The 16,776-nt window shown below is 34.4% G+C and overlaps 3 protein-coding genes across 7 annotated transcripts in view; 1 reads left to right on the top strand and 2 right to left on the bottom strand.

Annotated features, from left to right (window-relative positions):
* Window positions 1-11,977, top strand: part of sqa (spaghetti-squash activator) — a 96,206-nt gene extending 84,229 nt beyond the window's left edge. For 2 of the 4 annotated variants that reach the window (XM_088230984.1, XM_088230977.1), the window contains exons 7-8: window positions 1,258-1,410; window positions 2,322-5,313. In XM_088230984.1, coding sequence (XP_088087110.1) covers window positions 1,258-1,410; window positions 2,322-3,759 — 1,591 coding nt within the window. In that variant the 3' untranslated portion in view covers window positions 3,760-5,313. Of the gene's footprint in view, window positions 1-1,257; window positions 1,411-2,321; window positions 5,314-8,814 lie in introns of those variants that run through there. The other 2 variants (XM_088230999.1, XM_088230994.1) reach the window with 2 other exon arrangements.
* A 1,068-nt stretch (window positions 11,978-13,045) lies between these two features.
* Window positions 13,046-16,713, bottom strand: LOC148285038 (uncharacterized). 2 transcript variants are annotated; one of them, XM_088231025.1, is made up of 2 exons: window positions 16,538-16,713; window positions 13,046-15,985 (listed from the first exon to the last, which is right to left on the bottom strand). In XM_088231025.1, exon 2 carries the CDS (start codon window positions 15,814-15,816, stop codon window positions 14,269-14,271), a length of 1,548 nt encoding a protein of 515 aa, XP_088087151.1. In that variant the 5' UTR covers window positions 15,817-15,985; window positions 16,538-16,713; the 3' UTR covers window positions 13,046-14,268. The 2 variants fall into 2 exon arrangements, with proteins under 2 accessions (XP_088087151.1, XP_088087159.1); XM_088231033.1 differs by having other exon boundaries at window positions 13,046-15,997; window positions 16,538-16,709.
* Window positions 13,538-14,227, bottom strand: LOC148285039 (transcription initiation factor TFIID subunit 4-like). The gene has a single exon (XM_088231139.1). The coding sequence runs from the start codon at window positions 14,225-14,227 to the stop codon at window positions 13,538-13,540; it is 690 nt and encodes a 229-aa protein (XP_088087265.1).
* Window positions 16,714-16,776: the final 63 nt, after the last annotated feature.

Below are 16,776 nucleotides of genomic sequence, written 5' to 3'. Positions count from 1 at the left end.
TTTACCATCGACTTTACCCTCGTATATCTGTTTTTTTTCAAAATGATTCAAAAGGCTTTATTTTGTAATACAGTTAGTTTATCTATGTTTTCTTTGTTTGATAAAAATAAAATGCTACTACAGTAGTTAACGTGTGGTTCAATAATTCAATATCTGTTGTTGGTTTTGTTATTATAATATTTTACTTGTGTTATTTTTATTTTGTAGTAAAGTAGATATTTTTAATGAAATTATTGCAACAAATTGTATAATAAAAGAAGTGAACATTTTGCAAATTCACATAAGGAATGTTTAGTTTTTGTTTCCTACCTAAGGCCCATCATCCGAATTCACACGACACGGTAAAATGAGGGTGGATTGACGTGTATTATATTATTTTGTATTTATTTAGCGGCTACTCTCAGGTAAAAGGCTCTACAAAAGGTGATCGAGTGGAAATTAGCCGGTCTCGTGGTGTACTGGTTATTGTGTTTGCTGGGCATCAAATAAAAAATAATTATAAAACAATTAATATCAATCTACTCTTTGTTATTTTATCATACCGTGTGTATTTTTACCATGGTGTGAAATGGTATGGCACTATTAAAGATTAGATATATGATGAGATCTTAGATGAAATACAACATAGATATGTTATATAGGAAATGGAAAAGCATGCATAGTAATAAATTTTACAAAAAGGAATATAAAAAGTTGCACATATTATAATGAGAAATTCAAAAATTGTTTCAATAATATTTTAAAAACGTGGAATAAAATATTATCCATAAAAGTGGAAATGAACTGTGATAAAATTTTCAAAAGGTACTTAGTTAACAACGATGATAACATTGAAAGAGTCTCGAATGATTTTTCTAAATACTTCTCTTCTCTGAAATTAAAGGCTTTTCGTTGCAATATATCAAATAATAATAACCTACTGTAAATGACCCAAAAAAACATTAGTAGGATCCAAAAGATCGTGAAAAAACATAATCTAAATAATTATTATTAGAGCACACATAAGAATGTGCATGTGTGCCCTATTTCAAGATTCAAAATAAAATAAAATAAAAAATAAATGTTTTATGGGTTTATTATTTTATTTGATTTAGATGTCATAAATAAAATTACGTACCCATGTTCGTATAAACATGCACACTATTTTGATATGTTTATGTGGGATCTTTTCTCATTTATCAATTATTATTTTTTTATAAATAAAACACAAATTCATGATTCGATACCTTGAAAACAGTATGTATTATTGAATTCCAGATTGTCGGGGTTATCGCCATTCATGGGAGAAACTGACATAGAAACTATGGCTAATGTAACAATAGCCAAGTACGACTTTGACGACGAAGCGTTCAATGAGATATCCGAAGATGCCAAAGATTTTATCAAAAAACTTCTAGTCAAAGATAAACAGTAAGAAATTATTTTATATATTTGGATTGTGTTTAACCTCTGACCTATTCACACTAACTACTAATAAATCATACAATAAAATAAAATAATCATTCTCCAAAGGTAATATTGTTATATAAAGATTCAAATTTCCAAATATATTTCAATATTTTTTTGTTATGACTCTATTTTACCGGAAGTGCGATATGATGATTGAAGAAATTCATGATTTCGACTTTTGCGGGAAAATATGTACTTTTGTTTTATTTAAATTGTACAGCATTTTTGTTTTTTTTTATTTCATTGAAATATTTTTCATTGCACATTTTTACAAAACCGCATTTAATGGTGCCCTGTGGACATAGCATGTTACAAAGTGTGTGCCTCATAAGAGACATTATATTATAAAAAAAATTGATAATATTCACTTACATTAATGTTCATATCTATTTTTACAACATTCAAACATTGCATACCATTTAATGAGCTTGAATTTGAAATCAATCTAACCATATGCAATTGTATCCTTAAATTGCATGTGCTAATTATTGCATTATTAATATTTTTATGAGTACTAAGCTAAACCATAGTGTCAAAACAGTTTGCTAACCTCTCCTGTCCATAATTGACAAAGGCCCATATAAATGTTGTCCCTGTGTTTTGTAAATTGTTTCCTCTTATACCGCAACATGATTTCTATAAACGTGGCTTTTGTTTTTAAAATAGAACTGTGTATCATATAGATAAAATAATCATAACAAAAGATGAATTTCAAATGTGGACTATTTACCACTTTCTGCTGTTTATCTATTAGTGGCAAATATTTGTCTCAGCGCGAGTTTTAATTTAGTAGCAACTGTACTGTAGCCACAACATAACCCTTAGATAATAGATAGATTTTTAAAGTATGGGTCTTTGTCTTTATGATTCAGGAGCAGAATGACGGCTCAGCAGTGCATCGCTCACAAGTGGCTAGTGAGACGACCTCCCCCAGTGCCCAAAAAACCACAGACTCCGGCCATCGTCGCGCCCAAACGCCAACCCGACGCCCTCGATGTCACCAAAGACAACCTTCGCCTGTTCGTAGAAAGATGGAGCGAACATCCCAACTCGCCGTATCTATTCGATGTAGCCACCCACGAAATAACTCCTTGTGTGTCTCTAAACAGTTGTAACGCTATCGAAAGAACATCTTCGCAGCAATCTTTAGGTGGATGCTCTCCTTCGCCTTGCGGTTCTATCAACAGCTCTCCCGATTCTGTCATAGAGTCGGAAGATATATTATACAGAAATGATAACATTCTCAGTCAGGATAAATCTGATGTCAGAAGGTCATCCTACAGCTCTTTGCATAGTTTAGAAAGACGAGCATCCGACAGCTCGTGCTTTATACATAAAAAAACAGACGTCAGTCTCAGAGTTAACTTAGCCGAAGAAATCAAGAAATTGTCCGACCGACTCTTTATGTTATCAACTATGAATACAGACTTAGTCAATAATAATGTTGAGAATAAAAATACCGCAGTTACTCATGAAGTTGACAATGTTACGGAGAAGATTCCCAATGGGTACGCATTAACTAGTTCTATTAAAACTGGCTCCACGTCTAATGGAGGGTTAGACACGAAAAACTCTAATGCAATTGCTAAAACATCTATCGCAAAGACTAAAGATGGTGAGAAGTCTACAACAAGTTATAAGTTAGAATCAAAGACTGTTACACAGAATCCTAACAGCACTTTACAAAGACAGACTTCTAGTTCATCATCCTCTAAAGTTACGACATCCATTAATGGGAATACTGACAAATCGACTAAAGTCAATGGAGTAACCACTTCTATTTCTAAATCTTCTTCATCATCGGTATTTAATAAAACATCAGAAGAAAATGATAGTGAAATGTTAAGTAATATGCCGTGGAGGAGAAAGTTTAAAATAACAAATTCCAGCCGCGATGTTCCGATATCACCTTCTGAAAAGAAGTCTATGTTCGGAAATGAGTTCAACAAACGGAGGGAAAGAATCGACAATTTCGTTAGCTCGAATTCCAATGGGGAATGTTCCAACGCGAGCGGCAAATCTAAACATTTTTATAAAAAGACTGATGAAAATGGAGATGTTAAAAGCAATGCTAATAATACAAAAGACTTGCTTCTACACCTATTGGACCAATGGGATGAAAATCAAAGCGCAACAAACAATAACTTCCATTCCGGGAGACACAAATCTGTTTCCATGGAATGGTCGGAGGCTGACCAAGTCGCTTCTAAATCCATGAACACCATAAATTCATTCTTCAGGAAGCAATCTTCTATTAGTTCCTCCGTCAAGAAAAAACAAGAAGCGTTGGCATCTAATGGTTACAAATGATTTTATTCCTAAAATAATACACATAAAGCTTGCAGTGTTGTTATTCTGGTAATATGACAACTGTTGTATAAGTAGTTATTCAGAGTGAAATGACATAAGGTAATAATCAAAGCCATTTACCGATACATATCAATGCCAAAATTGTGATCTGCATTTCAGCTAGCCATTTCGCCGTGGTGATACGCGAAGAGGGAAGAATGCTAGAACCATTCTATTGTATAGCAATTATTCCGACATTTGACATGTCCATTTTTAAGTATTTGCTGAATTTTATTATGCAATGGCATTTTCAGACCTCTTCAATTTCTGCAACCTTCAGCACTCACATTGTTAATATTTTTTACCATTCTTTAGCTGTCCATTCACTCTACGAATCGCCGCAGCACCCCTTTCTTAATTTTGTCGATAATGCTTGGCCTGCTTTCCGTAGAGATCTCGAGTACCTTTCACAGATAATTTTACCATTTATTTGCGTGCGAGACTTTTCAACAGCACTTGGTCTTATTTTATCTTTGTTTTTTCAATTCTACACTTCATTTTCATATATTTCTGCTGGTTTGAGATGTGCCTCAAATGTTGGTTTTAAACAGCAGGTATACTTTAATCAAACAAAGTTTATTAAAATATAATTAAGAACAGAAAGCTAAAGTACTTTGGACATTTATGTGGGGAGAAAACCATATTGCAAGGAAAACTCAGTGTAGGAAGACAACGTATCTCCCGGCTTAAAGAGAGTGGTTCTACCGTAGCTCCAAATTGGTGTTTTTTTTAACAGAAATGTTTGCATTCTTATGATTTAACCAAATATTTTAATTTTGGAGGCCATTTTTAATGAGTCGTAAATAACTCACTATTAGAAAATAGGAATCAAGTTTTGGTAAAGTGGGTAATTTAAAGCGGCTGTGGACGAAACAAACATTGCCATGATGATAATCAACCTCCACCGTGGAGTGGCGCCGTAAGAAGTAGAATTAAACCTCAATGTACTGTTTTTTGCAAATTTGCGATTTTGGCATTGACCCATTGATATGTAATAATTGATTATTTTAAATACTCATTAAAGTTTTGTCTAATGTTATGACATTGAAAAGCTAGTCTTTAACTGTGCTATAAAAAATAAAGATTTGTTTTTAATTTAGTAAATATGCATGTATAAATTTTCCAGCGCTAATGACACGCTGACCCTATTTTGGCCTGACAAATTATAGCTACAAGCTATAATAAAATATCTAGTTGAATTGTATACAAAATAAACACATAAATAAAAAATACAAGCAATGGTTGTCTGGGATATTTTTACAATATTTAGATTTTTGCATATTCTTAAAACAATCTAAAAGTTCTTATTCATGTCATAATATTGTATTTCTTAAGTTCAAATATGCAAGCAAACTGAAATAGCTATTCCATTATATGACATCATTCATTTAATAATCTGATTTATTTTATACAAAAATAAGACTACATAAGATAGATATTGTTGCCATATTTATTCACAAAATGGCAAAATGTTTGATTAAAATGACATTAGGGATAATTTAAACGCAGATAAAATTATATCATAAACAATCATCAATCACATCACATTTTCAAACAATATTAGATTCGTGAAAAATATGTTTTAATGATTTTAACCGGGAAATGTTTACAGAAAACTGAATATAATTCAGTGTACTTTTTGTAGTATAATTTTATAAGCCATGTAATAACACAGTCAAAGCACTACATAAGCATATCAAATTAAGAACAATTATCATAATTGTGGATCAATAATAAATATACTCTCACTTATTATTATGTAAAAATAAATTAACTGAAATTTATGTTGTAATATTTTATACGTATTAAGCATATTAGAAATTTGTACTTCAGAGGTAAAGTATTATAACAAGAATTATAATATTTTTTATTTCAGAATATTCCTTCAATTCATTTATTGTTATACGCAATCTACTGATTTCAGTAATCTGCAGCTCGATTATCCAACAACTACTATAATCCGCCTCGGATATATATGATAATATGTCGACCTTGTGGTGCGTCTGCCTGCCATGCAAGAGGTCTTGGGTTCGATTCCCGACATGGTTGATATGAAATATTTATTTAAAAGGGAGTTTTTACACTAGAATATTTAGAGCATAGTCCCTGGTCTAGTACCTGAAGCGTAAGACTGATCAGCTTACCTTCATGTAAGAAAAATCATCAAGACACAGTGCGATTGGTGTACCAATGCAGTGCCCTATGACTATAATCCGCCGTCATTTTTACTAGTTAAAAGCACATCCTCAATAAAATCTATTTTCCAAAATACGCATAGTATATTATATGTTAAACTTTACCATACTTTGTATGTAGGTAAGCACTCTAATCCTCCGTTTTCACTAATCGGACACTTGCTAGGTTTTTAGTGAGGCGGTTTACTGAGAGAGTACTGTACCTACATGGATTTTGATAATTAAAATTTAAAACATCTAATATAGTTGTAGAGTTTAACGATTGTTATGAAACCTTACCTCTCAGGTACAGAAATAGTATTCCAATAGATAAGGTTTATGATTATTTATTATTCAGCTAGTAGTGAATTGTATTTTTAATACATCTGGAACAATTACTTTATTACATTTGAAAAAAGTGATTTTTAAACCTGTAAAAATGTAACACAGAAAAAATATATAAATCCGTAATAAAAAGTTGGATACGCCAGCAGAAAAACTTATTGAAATTAGTAATCAACCTAAATGTTTGAAATAGTTTTGCAGTTTGGAAACATTTGAATTCTGATTTTTACCACATGTAAAAAAACATTTCTTGTATCCAATTTCCCATACCACTGAACTTCCTCATTGTAGTATGCCATAATCTCGAGAGAATAATAGAGTTAAAAAGCGCACATGTTTTAACTCCACGTGTAATCCAAAAATAATCAGCTATAAAGTTTTCTGTTATTTTCTCATGCTTGATGATTGTTCCAGATGTAATGCAATTCATTTTTAAACAGTTATTTTAACATAATTAATTATTAATAATATTATTTTAAATACTTTGACATCCATTTTCATTATTGAATCTTTATGACAATATTTCATCATACTTTTTAGGTATTTTTAATTTAAATTTCTCTAAATACCATCTACAACACACCACATTTGATAACTTAAATCTTCTTGTCGGTACCCTCGTGCAAATAAATACTTACCTACTCATTGACGATACAAAAATTTTCAAAATTCTCTTTAGAAAACTCAAGTTAATATTTACTTCAAACAAGGCATTTTTATTTACTGAAATTTGTACCATAATTTTTCATATGTCCCTTTTTGTAACACACGTGATTATTTAACTTTAAATAAAATGTGTATTATATACATGATATATAAAATTTTCTTAATTCAATGTTTATATACGAAATAATAAATCAAAACAAAAAGTCCCAACTCAGACTAAGGAAGTTAAGAGATTGAAAAAAAGAAAGTATGTATGCAGTTAAAATGAAATATTTTTTTAAAGTTCTTATACATATTCATATAACCTACATAATGCTAAATTACGTGTTAGTTCTCATCTTATGGAAAATGTATACAATCTATCATTAAACTATTCCTATATATATGAAGAATTCTTTTATTATTATTTAAGATTTATTTGTTGTTTAATTTATTATGTTAATAAGATAAATTTGAATAAAAATGATATAATGTCAGCAATTTTCTTTTACTTTCCTTTTTAATCCACATACATTTATATAACATGGTTTCCATATCTATGTAGATATTACCGACATCCTATATGCTGCATATGTTCCATAGTTCAGGCCTTTACACTCCAGACTCCAGATGGCATCTAAAAGTTTGATTTTATAGAACAAATAGTTTTGAATCGTCCCTCTACAAATTTGCTTACATCCGCTATTTAAAATATTCAAGGAAATTTTTGGTGGAAGTTCATTATTATAGAAATAAAGGGTGAATGATAGTGAGTTATTTACAACTCGTTGAAAATGACCCCCAAAATTGAAATATTTGGTTAAATCATAAGAGCACAAATATTTCTTTTCATTTTTAGAAATCCACAAATTTCAAATAGTCAATAACTAGTTTCATCACTTTTACAACATCTTTGAGACTAGGAACATTATTATAAAATAAAATATATATTTAATGACTAAATGTGAAATCACTGTAAATGGGGTTATACTAAAAAAGGTAGAGAAATTCGTGTACCTGGGAAATATGTTTACTAGGGATGGAATGACTGAGAAAGGTATTGAAACGGGGGTAAGTGCCGGGAACAGAGTGAACGGTGCACTTAATTCAACCTTGGCAAATAAATGTTTGTCGCAAGAGGCAAAATTAGCAGTTCGCAATAGAGTCCTGGTCCTGACCTTGATGTATGGGAGTGAAGTATGGACTTGGAAAAACAGGGATGAAAGTAGGCTGAATGCTGTCGAAATGCGATCTCATCAGGCGAATGTGTAGTTTTAAACTATGTACGATAAATGCACAAATGTTGAGATCCGTACATTATGCAAGGCTGAGATAAGCATTATCGACAAAATCAAGAAAGTAGCTCTGCGTTGGTTTGGACATGTAGAGCGAATGGACAGCGAAAGAACGGCTAAAAATATTTATGACGCAAATGTTGATGGATGCAGAAATAGAGGAAGACGAGAAAGACATGGCATGACCAAATCCAACAAATACTTGAAGATGGCCATGTTAAAAGTCGGAATAATCGGCGCGCGTGCATGAGAAGATATATGAATGTAGAAGAAGCGAGATCTGTATGCAAAGATAGAGTGATGCGGCGTTCTATCCTTTCTGCCTACCCTTTGTTGTTTGTTTGTTTGTAAGCTTGGCTAAACACTTGCCTTCAGTACAAGGGTTCTGGGTTCCATTCCTGCTGAGATCACATAATAAAGTGTGGTTTGAGCTGTCTTGTGCATGATACAGGACTTGTCCTTCTCTGTTGCGATATCTTCCTACCGTGCTAATTTTAAACCATGCTAAAATGCACAGGCGCATTTCACTGTTGTTAGTTAATTGTTTTAACTTTCAGAGATCGGATGACAGCCGAAGAAGCGAGAAATCACAAGTGGGTGCAGGAAGCGGCTCAAGTTACCGGAAACTTACAACAACTAAAGTCAAACTTAAACGCTACGTAATTAAGAAGAGATGGGCAAAAGCCGTGTCTGCTATCATTGCTCTTCAAAGAATGGGCGCTAAAATGAATCCAGCACTTCAATTATTGTAAACATAAAAGTAATGAGGAAGTTCAGTGGTTTTTTCATATATAGTGGACGTCTCAAGTTCTCTTCCTATTCTTCTCGGTGAGGTTTGCTGATTGGCCAGTTGACCTACCGTAAATCGGAAATCTATTACAACTCTCTTATCATCGATTGATGCGGAAGAATTAGTGACATCATGCTATGTAGTTTGTTTGGATTATTTTTTTCATACATTTTCAAGAAATTTCGCCATACAATTTAATGCTCTAATTTTTACAGTGAGCAAGAATACATTTTCTATATCCAATTTCCCGTAGGGCTGAACTTCCTCTTTACAATAAAAATATAAAAAAACATGAATGAACTAATAAAATATTAGGAATTGATAAATATAACAACTAGATTTTCTGTGCCAGGAGAGTTTGCATCCTTTGATTTTTTTTAAAGTTTTCATTCATCTACTTTTGTACATTATTAAGTCAAATTAAAACATAAAAAATTCAAATATCACACAGGAAAGAAACAGAAGAGATAAATTTGCATATCATTAGATCTGTCACATATTTAACAACAAACATTTCATGTTTTTTGCAATGTCAGCTCAACGTACTAGCAATTAGAGATTTGATAAACTTGAGATGGTTATTTGTTTTTGACACAAATTTTCATTTCCTTTTTTAATGACTGGGATCGAGAATGACCAGCATGTCGATTTTGAAAGTGGAGCGAAAATATAATAGAAACTAATATACAATACTTTTGTGTTCATTAATGTTACTAAGTTTATATATTATCATAAGTTAAACTTTAAGTTAAAAAATATTTTAATTTATAATCCAATTATTAAAATCTTATTAAATAATTAATTGTCCTTCTGTGTATAAACACTATGGATTAAAATGTTTAGTACAAAAATATAGTTTTGTTATTTTTGTAGGAAGATTTAAAATTCCATATCAAAAGACAAAATTGTTGAAAATTTTAATGATATACTTATAAAGATAACAGTAGATGCATTTTGGTTGTATAAATATATAATTTATGCCTCTTTAAATTGAAATTTTAGTATCAAAATGTGCTTAAATCTGAGATTGGCAAGCAAATAATTATTTGGCTGGTTGGCAAGTTTCTAAATGTTTTTAATTCTGATTTTATTGTCTTAAAACTGAATGATTGTTCTCGTTTCAAATTCCCATCTTTTGAATATTAATAACATCTTTTATTTAAGTCGGGAAAACTAATACCAGAACCTCCTAGGCATTAGTATGAATAATTATTATGTTGTTAACTGTTGAAAGCGAAAGGAATTTATTCAATAACAACATAATAGATACATTTATTAAATACAGAGACACAGCTTATAGTGAGACAACCAAGAACGACCCATACATGTAAATTTAAATAGAAAAGAAATGAATGCCTGCCTTGAATAGAAATGTTATGACCATTAAAAATTCCATTAGATGACAATGCTATTTGTTAAAAGTCCAGAATTTCACTCTTCCTGCCTATTTTGGATATTCAGACATATATTTATAAAAAAGAGTGAGGAAGTTCAGTGCTACAGGAAATTGGATTAGAAAAGAACTCCAAAATCAACCAATGAGTGTTGTGATAGATTTACGGTTAACGGTAAGCCAACTCCCCAATCAGGACAACTCACCAAAGAGAACTTGTGTTATCGCAGGTGTAGTAATTTCAAAATCACAAAATTTAAAAAAATTATTTGATGATACGATACATAAAAATATTTTTTTTAGTTATTGGTTAAGTTTGATAGGGTCAGGAAGGGAATGATGAGACAAAATTTATATCTCACTAAATAATCTACTTTTTAGACATAAATATATGTTTGAATAGTCTTTCATTATATTAGACGACAATTGTAACTATTTAAGAGGGAAAAATTTTTAATTCTGTCTTATTTTTACCCTCAAGATGGGGCAAAAATAGACACTGGAGTGCAAAAACAATACAACTGTGGCAGCAGTGCTATGCTATACATACGAGAAAAATGATAATAAATAATAATATGAGAGAGTTTGGGTTGAATTTGCAATTTCTACAACTACGAGGGTTTGAACAATTTTTGAGTGAATATTATTATCTAAGCTATCATTTTTAACCTTTTTTAAATGTGGGAAGATGAGAAAACCTTGTAGTTTTTATTCAAAATTAAGTATTTTATTTATTTTAAATGCAAAACACAAATAAAAAGTATAAAATTAACATTAAATCACCGTACCAACTAATTGGTTATTTTAAATACAAAATATAAGACAGCAGAAAGTATCACAGGTAACACAACACGCGAGTAACAAATATCAAAAGTGAAATTATTTTCTTGTGTATGTTTGAACGGTACATTTAATTTCTTCTGCTGTCAATGCAAATCACCATTTAGCCATAATCTTATTTTTTTATGAAAGGTCTGCTTCTTGTTCGCCGTTCAATGTAGTTTTTCTCCCTTGTTTAGACATAGGGTTTACCAGAAAATGGCCTACTTAAGAGTTATTTATCAATTTTAATCGTTCAGCTGCTTTACAAAGTGACATTTCTCCAGTTCTGACGACCACATGGCTGCACAAAGTTCATTTTTAGCAAATTGTTTTAAAAGTTTTTTCATGTACTTTTGTGGCATTTTGGAGTAAAAATTGGTCCTTGTAGTCTCGTTTTACCCGCACACTGTCTGGTTATTACCCCTTACGGTGTCTCAATTTTACGGTGTCTAATAGTCAAAGCTTAACGCAACACTGATGTATGTTTATGTGGGTAAACAGAAAGTCTACTAGCGTCGATTGACACTGCGAGCAGCGACATGCGGCAGTCGGCGTTCGCAATATAATAAAAGTTTATATACTTTTACATATTTTTTCAAAAGGCATTTATGGTAATAAAATGAACATTTCATAATTGTAGTACCAACTATATAGTATGTAAATAAAACTAGTATTTTTTTGTTATTGTTTCGAAATAATTATGTATTAGCAATAACACTGTCTTTTCTTTGCCTGACTTTTTCACTCTTATTTTTACCCTACCTGACCCTAATCTGAAAAATTTAAAAACCACTGAACTTCCTCATTGTAAATTTTTCTACTGGCGAGTAGAACTTGCCAACATAGAGTGTAGAGAATTAATAATTTCACTATTTTTGGCATTTTTAAAGCCTATTGAATCGGGCATAGCTTTTAATTTTACACAATAAAATATAAAGCATTTAGACACCAAAGATAAAACTGATTCCTATAATATTTTAAGGTATTTATTTGTGCTCCATAGAGCTTAATTTTAAATCTAGATTTTTTGTTCTAAAAAATTATTGTTGCATAAAATATATTTCAAAAGCTATAATACAATATTATTACACATTTTCCCTTTTAATATTTGTCTAGTAAAATTGTGCGCACAAATTGCTTAGAATAAAATAAAAACTAAATATTTATAAAAATGTTGTTATAAAATTTACTATAATGATTGTTAAGTTTACGTAATATTAAGAATAGTATTAATTTGGTTGCACTTATTATATCAGAGTGAGAATTAATTATACTAAAAAAAGAGGATTAGAAATATCACAACTTGGCATCTCATTTTAATTCGTATATCGTACATCAACTTAAAAGCAATATTCATAAAAAAAGTCTATATAAATGTGTTGTTTTTTTTTATTATCCTTTAAAAAAATATTCAAGTTTTTTTCTGTTTGACAGGTTTTTATTGAATATTTCCACATAATATGATGGTAATTTCACAAAACAGATATTGGATGAAGTTTAATACATTCTCTAGGAGATAATATCTCAAGTTAAAAATCTTAATTTAATATTGTTTTATCTGATAGGTAGTTGTAATTGTTACCCGGTTTATATAGTTTTGGATTATATAATTTTATCTTTAAAACGTGTATCATAAATCCTCTAATTTTGTTGTGGAAGCATTAAAATAAACTAATCAAATAATATTCTATAGAAAGTGATAACGAATGTTTTAAAAAAAGGTAAATAAATATGGATCTCCAAAAAAACAATTATGTAGTTTTATAGAAATGAAACAAGCTAATCCATGTCAGATGTTTATTTTTATGTAAAATAAATTATTTAATTTCCTGAAACAGTAAATAAAACTGGATGCTATCTCCGGAATGCGGAAATAAAATGATATTGATTTAATGCAAAAACAGTCCGAGAAAATTATGCCAATAATGGTATATAAAAAAAAAAAACTACGCTTGTCTTTAAACCCAACCCATTCGTGTTCTATAACAAAATTACACTTAATAGTACTAAATATACATATTTATAAATCATTTATCATTAACATTTTGGTCCATTTCTAAAAAAAGTCTGTGTAAAAATTATAAAACAATAATATATCTGTAGAGCACGGAGAAAGCTAACGACCCAGACACATAATGTATTCAGTTATCCTTTCCTTTTGCTTTTAACAATAAAACTATTTATTCCAAAAGTAAGTCCTTAAATTTAGGAGAACCAATGTCGCTGGTTCATCACTGTGATAATAACAAGTCCAAATTGATTTAGTGGAACCCGGTTACTTCAAATAGCCCTTGTATAGAAGGTGACTTCTCACTGTGTCCTTTTCTTGTTCTAAGAGAAAGAGTAGATCTCTATAGTTCACTCTCTTCATTCTGGCTCTCAAGGGAGCTGCCGAACGACCCGCCCCATTCTTACTGCCCATAGCTACGTCCATAGCGCTCGTCTCGGAGGACATGGCCGAATCATTATGATTAGCTCCGAGTCGCGGTTTCTTTCTCGGTCCGATGGCTTGCAATGCGGTCAAGTTGGCTTCTCTCTGACGCATTTCTTCCATCTCAGCTCTCTGCATCTCCTTCGCCTTTTCCTTCAATTTAACTTGCTCAGGGTCTTCGGTTTTTGATCTCGATTTGGCCGCCCTTAGCAATATTTCTCTCTCATATTCTTCTCTACGTTTCCTCTCCACTCTGTCCAAGTCCTCCAGAAACTTGAGTTGCCCCTTGACATCCTGGGTGACTTCGTAGCTGGGGAGTAATTTGATAATGTCTAAACGGTGCTCCGCTATACAGGCTAATTTTTCTACGAGGTTTTTTAAACGTTCTTGCAGAGCGTGGGATATAAGAGCGGCGACGTCGAATGTCGGCTCTTCCAAACCATGTTTTGCCGCAATCTGTTTTAACCGCGCTTGCAACGGTCCCATGGAGGCTAAATATTCATCCTTACAAGATCTTATTTGAGTTCCAATCATTTCAGTGGAACGCAGAATTTTTTGAGACTCCTCGGCTAAGTTTACTCCACCCATAGCTGCGACATCATTAATGTCATCATCCGCCGCCATCTGTCTATGTCGGAGAATGCGGACTGGGAAAATGACGCGGTGGTTTTTTTTTCTTTTTCTTTAGAAATCTGTTTGGAAGCACCCAGCAAGCTGGGAGAGGAAGGAACTCCGGCATTTACTTTTAGAAAGGTTTTAGATACTTGGGATTGTTGCTTGGTTACATTTCTCAGGGTATTAGTCTTTCCTGAAGTGACCGGGACAGCAGGAGCCGGCATGGACTGATGCTGCGTGACAATCCTATTCCCCTGCAAGTGTACCGCAGACGCAGAAGACACAATCATTGGGCTCATGGTGGTCTGCACATTCTGAATGGACGGGGAACTGGGAGTGCTCACATTGGAGTACACAACACTGAGTGGCGGAGGATGTATACCTTCGATTACCAGCTCCTTATTGACCAGCGATAACCTCAATATGGGCAATGTTTTTTTTAGAAAACCGATCAAGCACGGCTGAGGACTCGCGTCCAATAACTTTTCAAGTCTCTGACAAAACACTTCGGGTTCGACTCGCATGTCGATCAACTCCTGAATGAGAATCCTAACATTACGTTCCACAGTCTTAGGTTCTTTGCTGGAGAGGTCCAGGAGATTAGAGAGGAACTTCCGACACTTTTCCTTAAGGTTGTCCACCGGGGTGCGCTGCAGGGCTTGGGTGGGGGCTGCGGGCCTCACGAGTGCTGGCTGCGGGGTTGACACCTGCTGCGGGGCGGCGCCCCCTAGAACAGTGATGGGCGAGGAGGGGTTGGAGGGCATGCTGAGGCGGATGGCCTGACCCGCGGGGGCGCCGGGGCCCGGAGGCCCGACCCGCAGCAGCTGAAACTGGCCATTCTCCGTCTTCAGCAACAGGTGGCCCTGCTGGCCCGGCTGGAAGCCCTGCAGAGTCTGCAACGTAATGCCGGTGCCGGCGGGCCGCGCGGCACCACCCAGCACCTGCGGAGAGCCGATCACCACACGGGGGGACACGGCGGCCACGCTCTTCTGGCCGCCCACAGGCGTCCCGGGTCGCATGTTCACGATCTGCACGTTGGTGGGCAGCGCGCCCCCCTGCGCGCCCTGGCTGAGGCCCTTGCCGACGATCTCCACCGGGATGGAGGCGCTCGTCATGGGCACGCCGAGCAAGTTGGGGCGCAGGCCGACCTGCGTGGGGCCCGGCTTGAGCAGCAGCGGCGCCTGCAGCGGCTTGTGCTGCGCGCCCACCTGCAGCGCAGCCTGCGAAAAGGGGGCCAGCGCCACGGTGCGCGGCAGGCCCTGCGTGGGGTACAGCACGCGGCCCGCGCCCTGCGGGAAGGCCTTGCCGGGCTCGGCCTTGTGCACGAGCGTGAGGCCGCCCTGCGCGGGGAACGTCTGCAGGCGCTGAACGCCGGGCCCGGGGGGCTTGGCGCCCCCGTTGGACAGCTTGCCCCCGAGCTGCGTCTCCAGGGAGCCCACGATGGCGCTCACGGCGGACTCGTCCACGTTGGTGTTCAGGGCTTCTTCTAAGAATTCGGCTGAAGCCATTTTCTCGCGGAGCGACGGAAGTGATTGCGCGACATAAACGCAAAAAAAACTAAAATAACACTTTCGCTAGATAAATCCGCGCGTAACCGTGTCCAGGGGCTGCGGGACCCGCGCGTGAGAGGGGGGCGCCTCTCCGGGGGGGGCCACCCAGCGGGGGGAACTTCGCTATCTGAAACCAACACTGTCAGCGTTTACTTATTTCTCTGGTGAAAAGTTGGACGTATTGTAAAACGAAACGGTAGAATAATGGTTAGTTTAGAAACGTTAGAATTAAGAATATAGAAGACTAGGTAAAAAGTGACAGATTAAATACAAAACCTGTTCCTATGTTTACAAATTGAAATGACAGCACAGAAAATTTTGTATGGTAAACAGTAGTAGTTATTGAGAGCTGTATGTAGTGTAGCTCAAAGTTAGCAAATGTGTAAATTTGCTGGAGATATGCATCGACAGAAGATAGAATATAATGATTAGTTATTGAGATTTAAAACTTATCGAGAAAATTTATTTATACGAGCTACCGGAAAACATAACCTTAAACACCCGAAATTTGAGAGCGGTAATTACATACATTTTTCTGAAAATAAGCGTGCAAATTTTAGAATAAATAATAAAAAAAGTTGATTGATACATAAGTAAGATTCGATGTCATCGTTATTGGGCACACAACGGACACCAGACAATAATGGAGCGGATGGAATACTTGGATAAATTGAATTACCTCGAATGTTTCTTGTAAACAAGGCACGTTGAAGTTGAATAAACCATGTAATTTGCAACAATTTTATGTTTATACATAACATAAACGAAACTATTAAAAAAGGAAATCGTGTGGCACATACCCACCCAAGCTAAAAATTTTATGTGTTTTAAAGTTGGTAGAGTTTTAGTGAGGAGAGTGAACTTCATTAACACCTGTACCAACATAACAAATTTACATGGGTCAAAAGTAGTACTTAT

The sequence above is a fragment of the Micrasema longulum genome, unplaced genomic scaffold, assembly GCF_059751315.1.
Source record: "Micrasema longulum isolate JH-2025_06_02 unplaced genomic scaffold, ASM5975131v1 h1tg000067l, whole genome shotgun sequence".
NCBI lineage: Eukaryota > Metazoa > Arthropoda > Insecta > Trichoptera > Brachycentridae > Micrasema > Micrasema longulum.
This window is presented reverse-complemented; position numbering and strand designations above follow the sequence as displayed.

Coding starts and splice junctions, on each gene's coding strand:
- LOC148285038 (XM_088231025.1), bottom strand. CDS start 15,816: ATGGCTTCAGCCGAATTCTTAGAAGAAGCCCTGAACACCAACGTGGAC.
- LOC148285039 (XM_088231139.1), bottom strand. CDS start 14,227: ATGATTGGAACTCAAATAAGATCTTGTAAGGATGAATATTTAGCCTCC.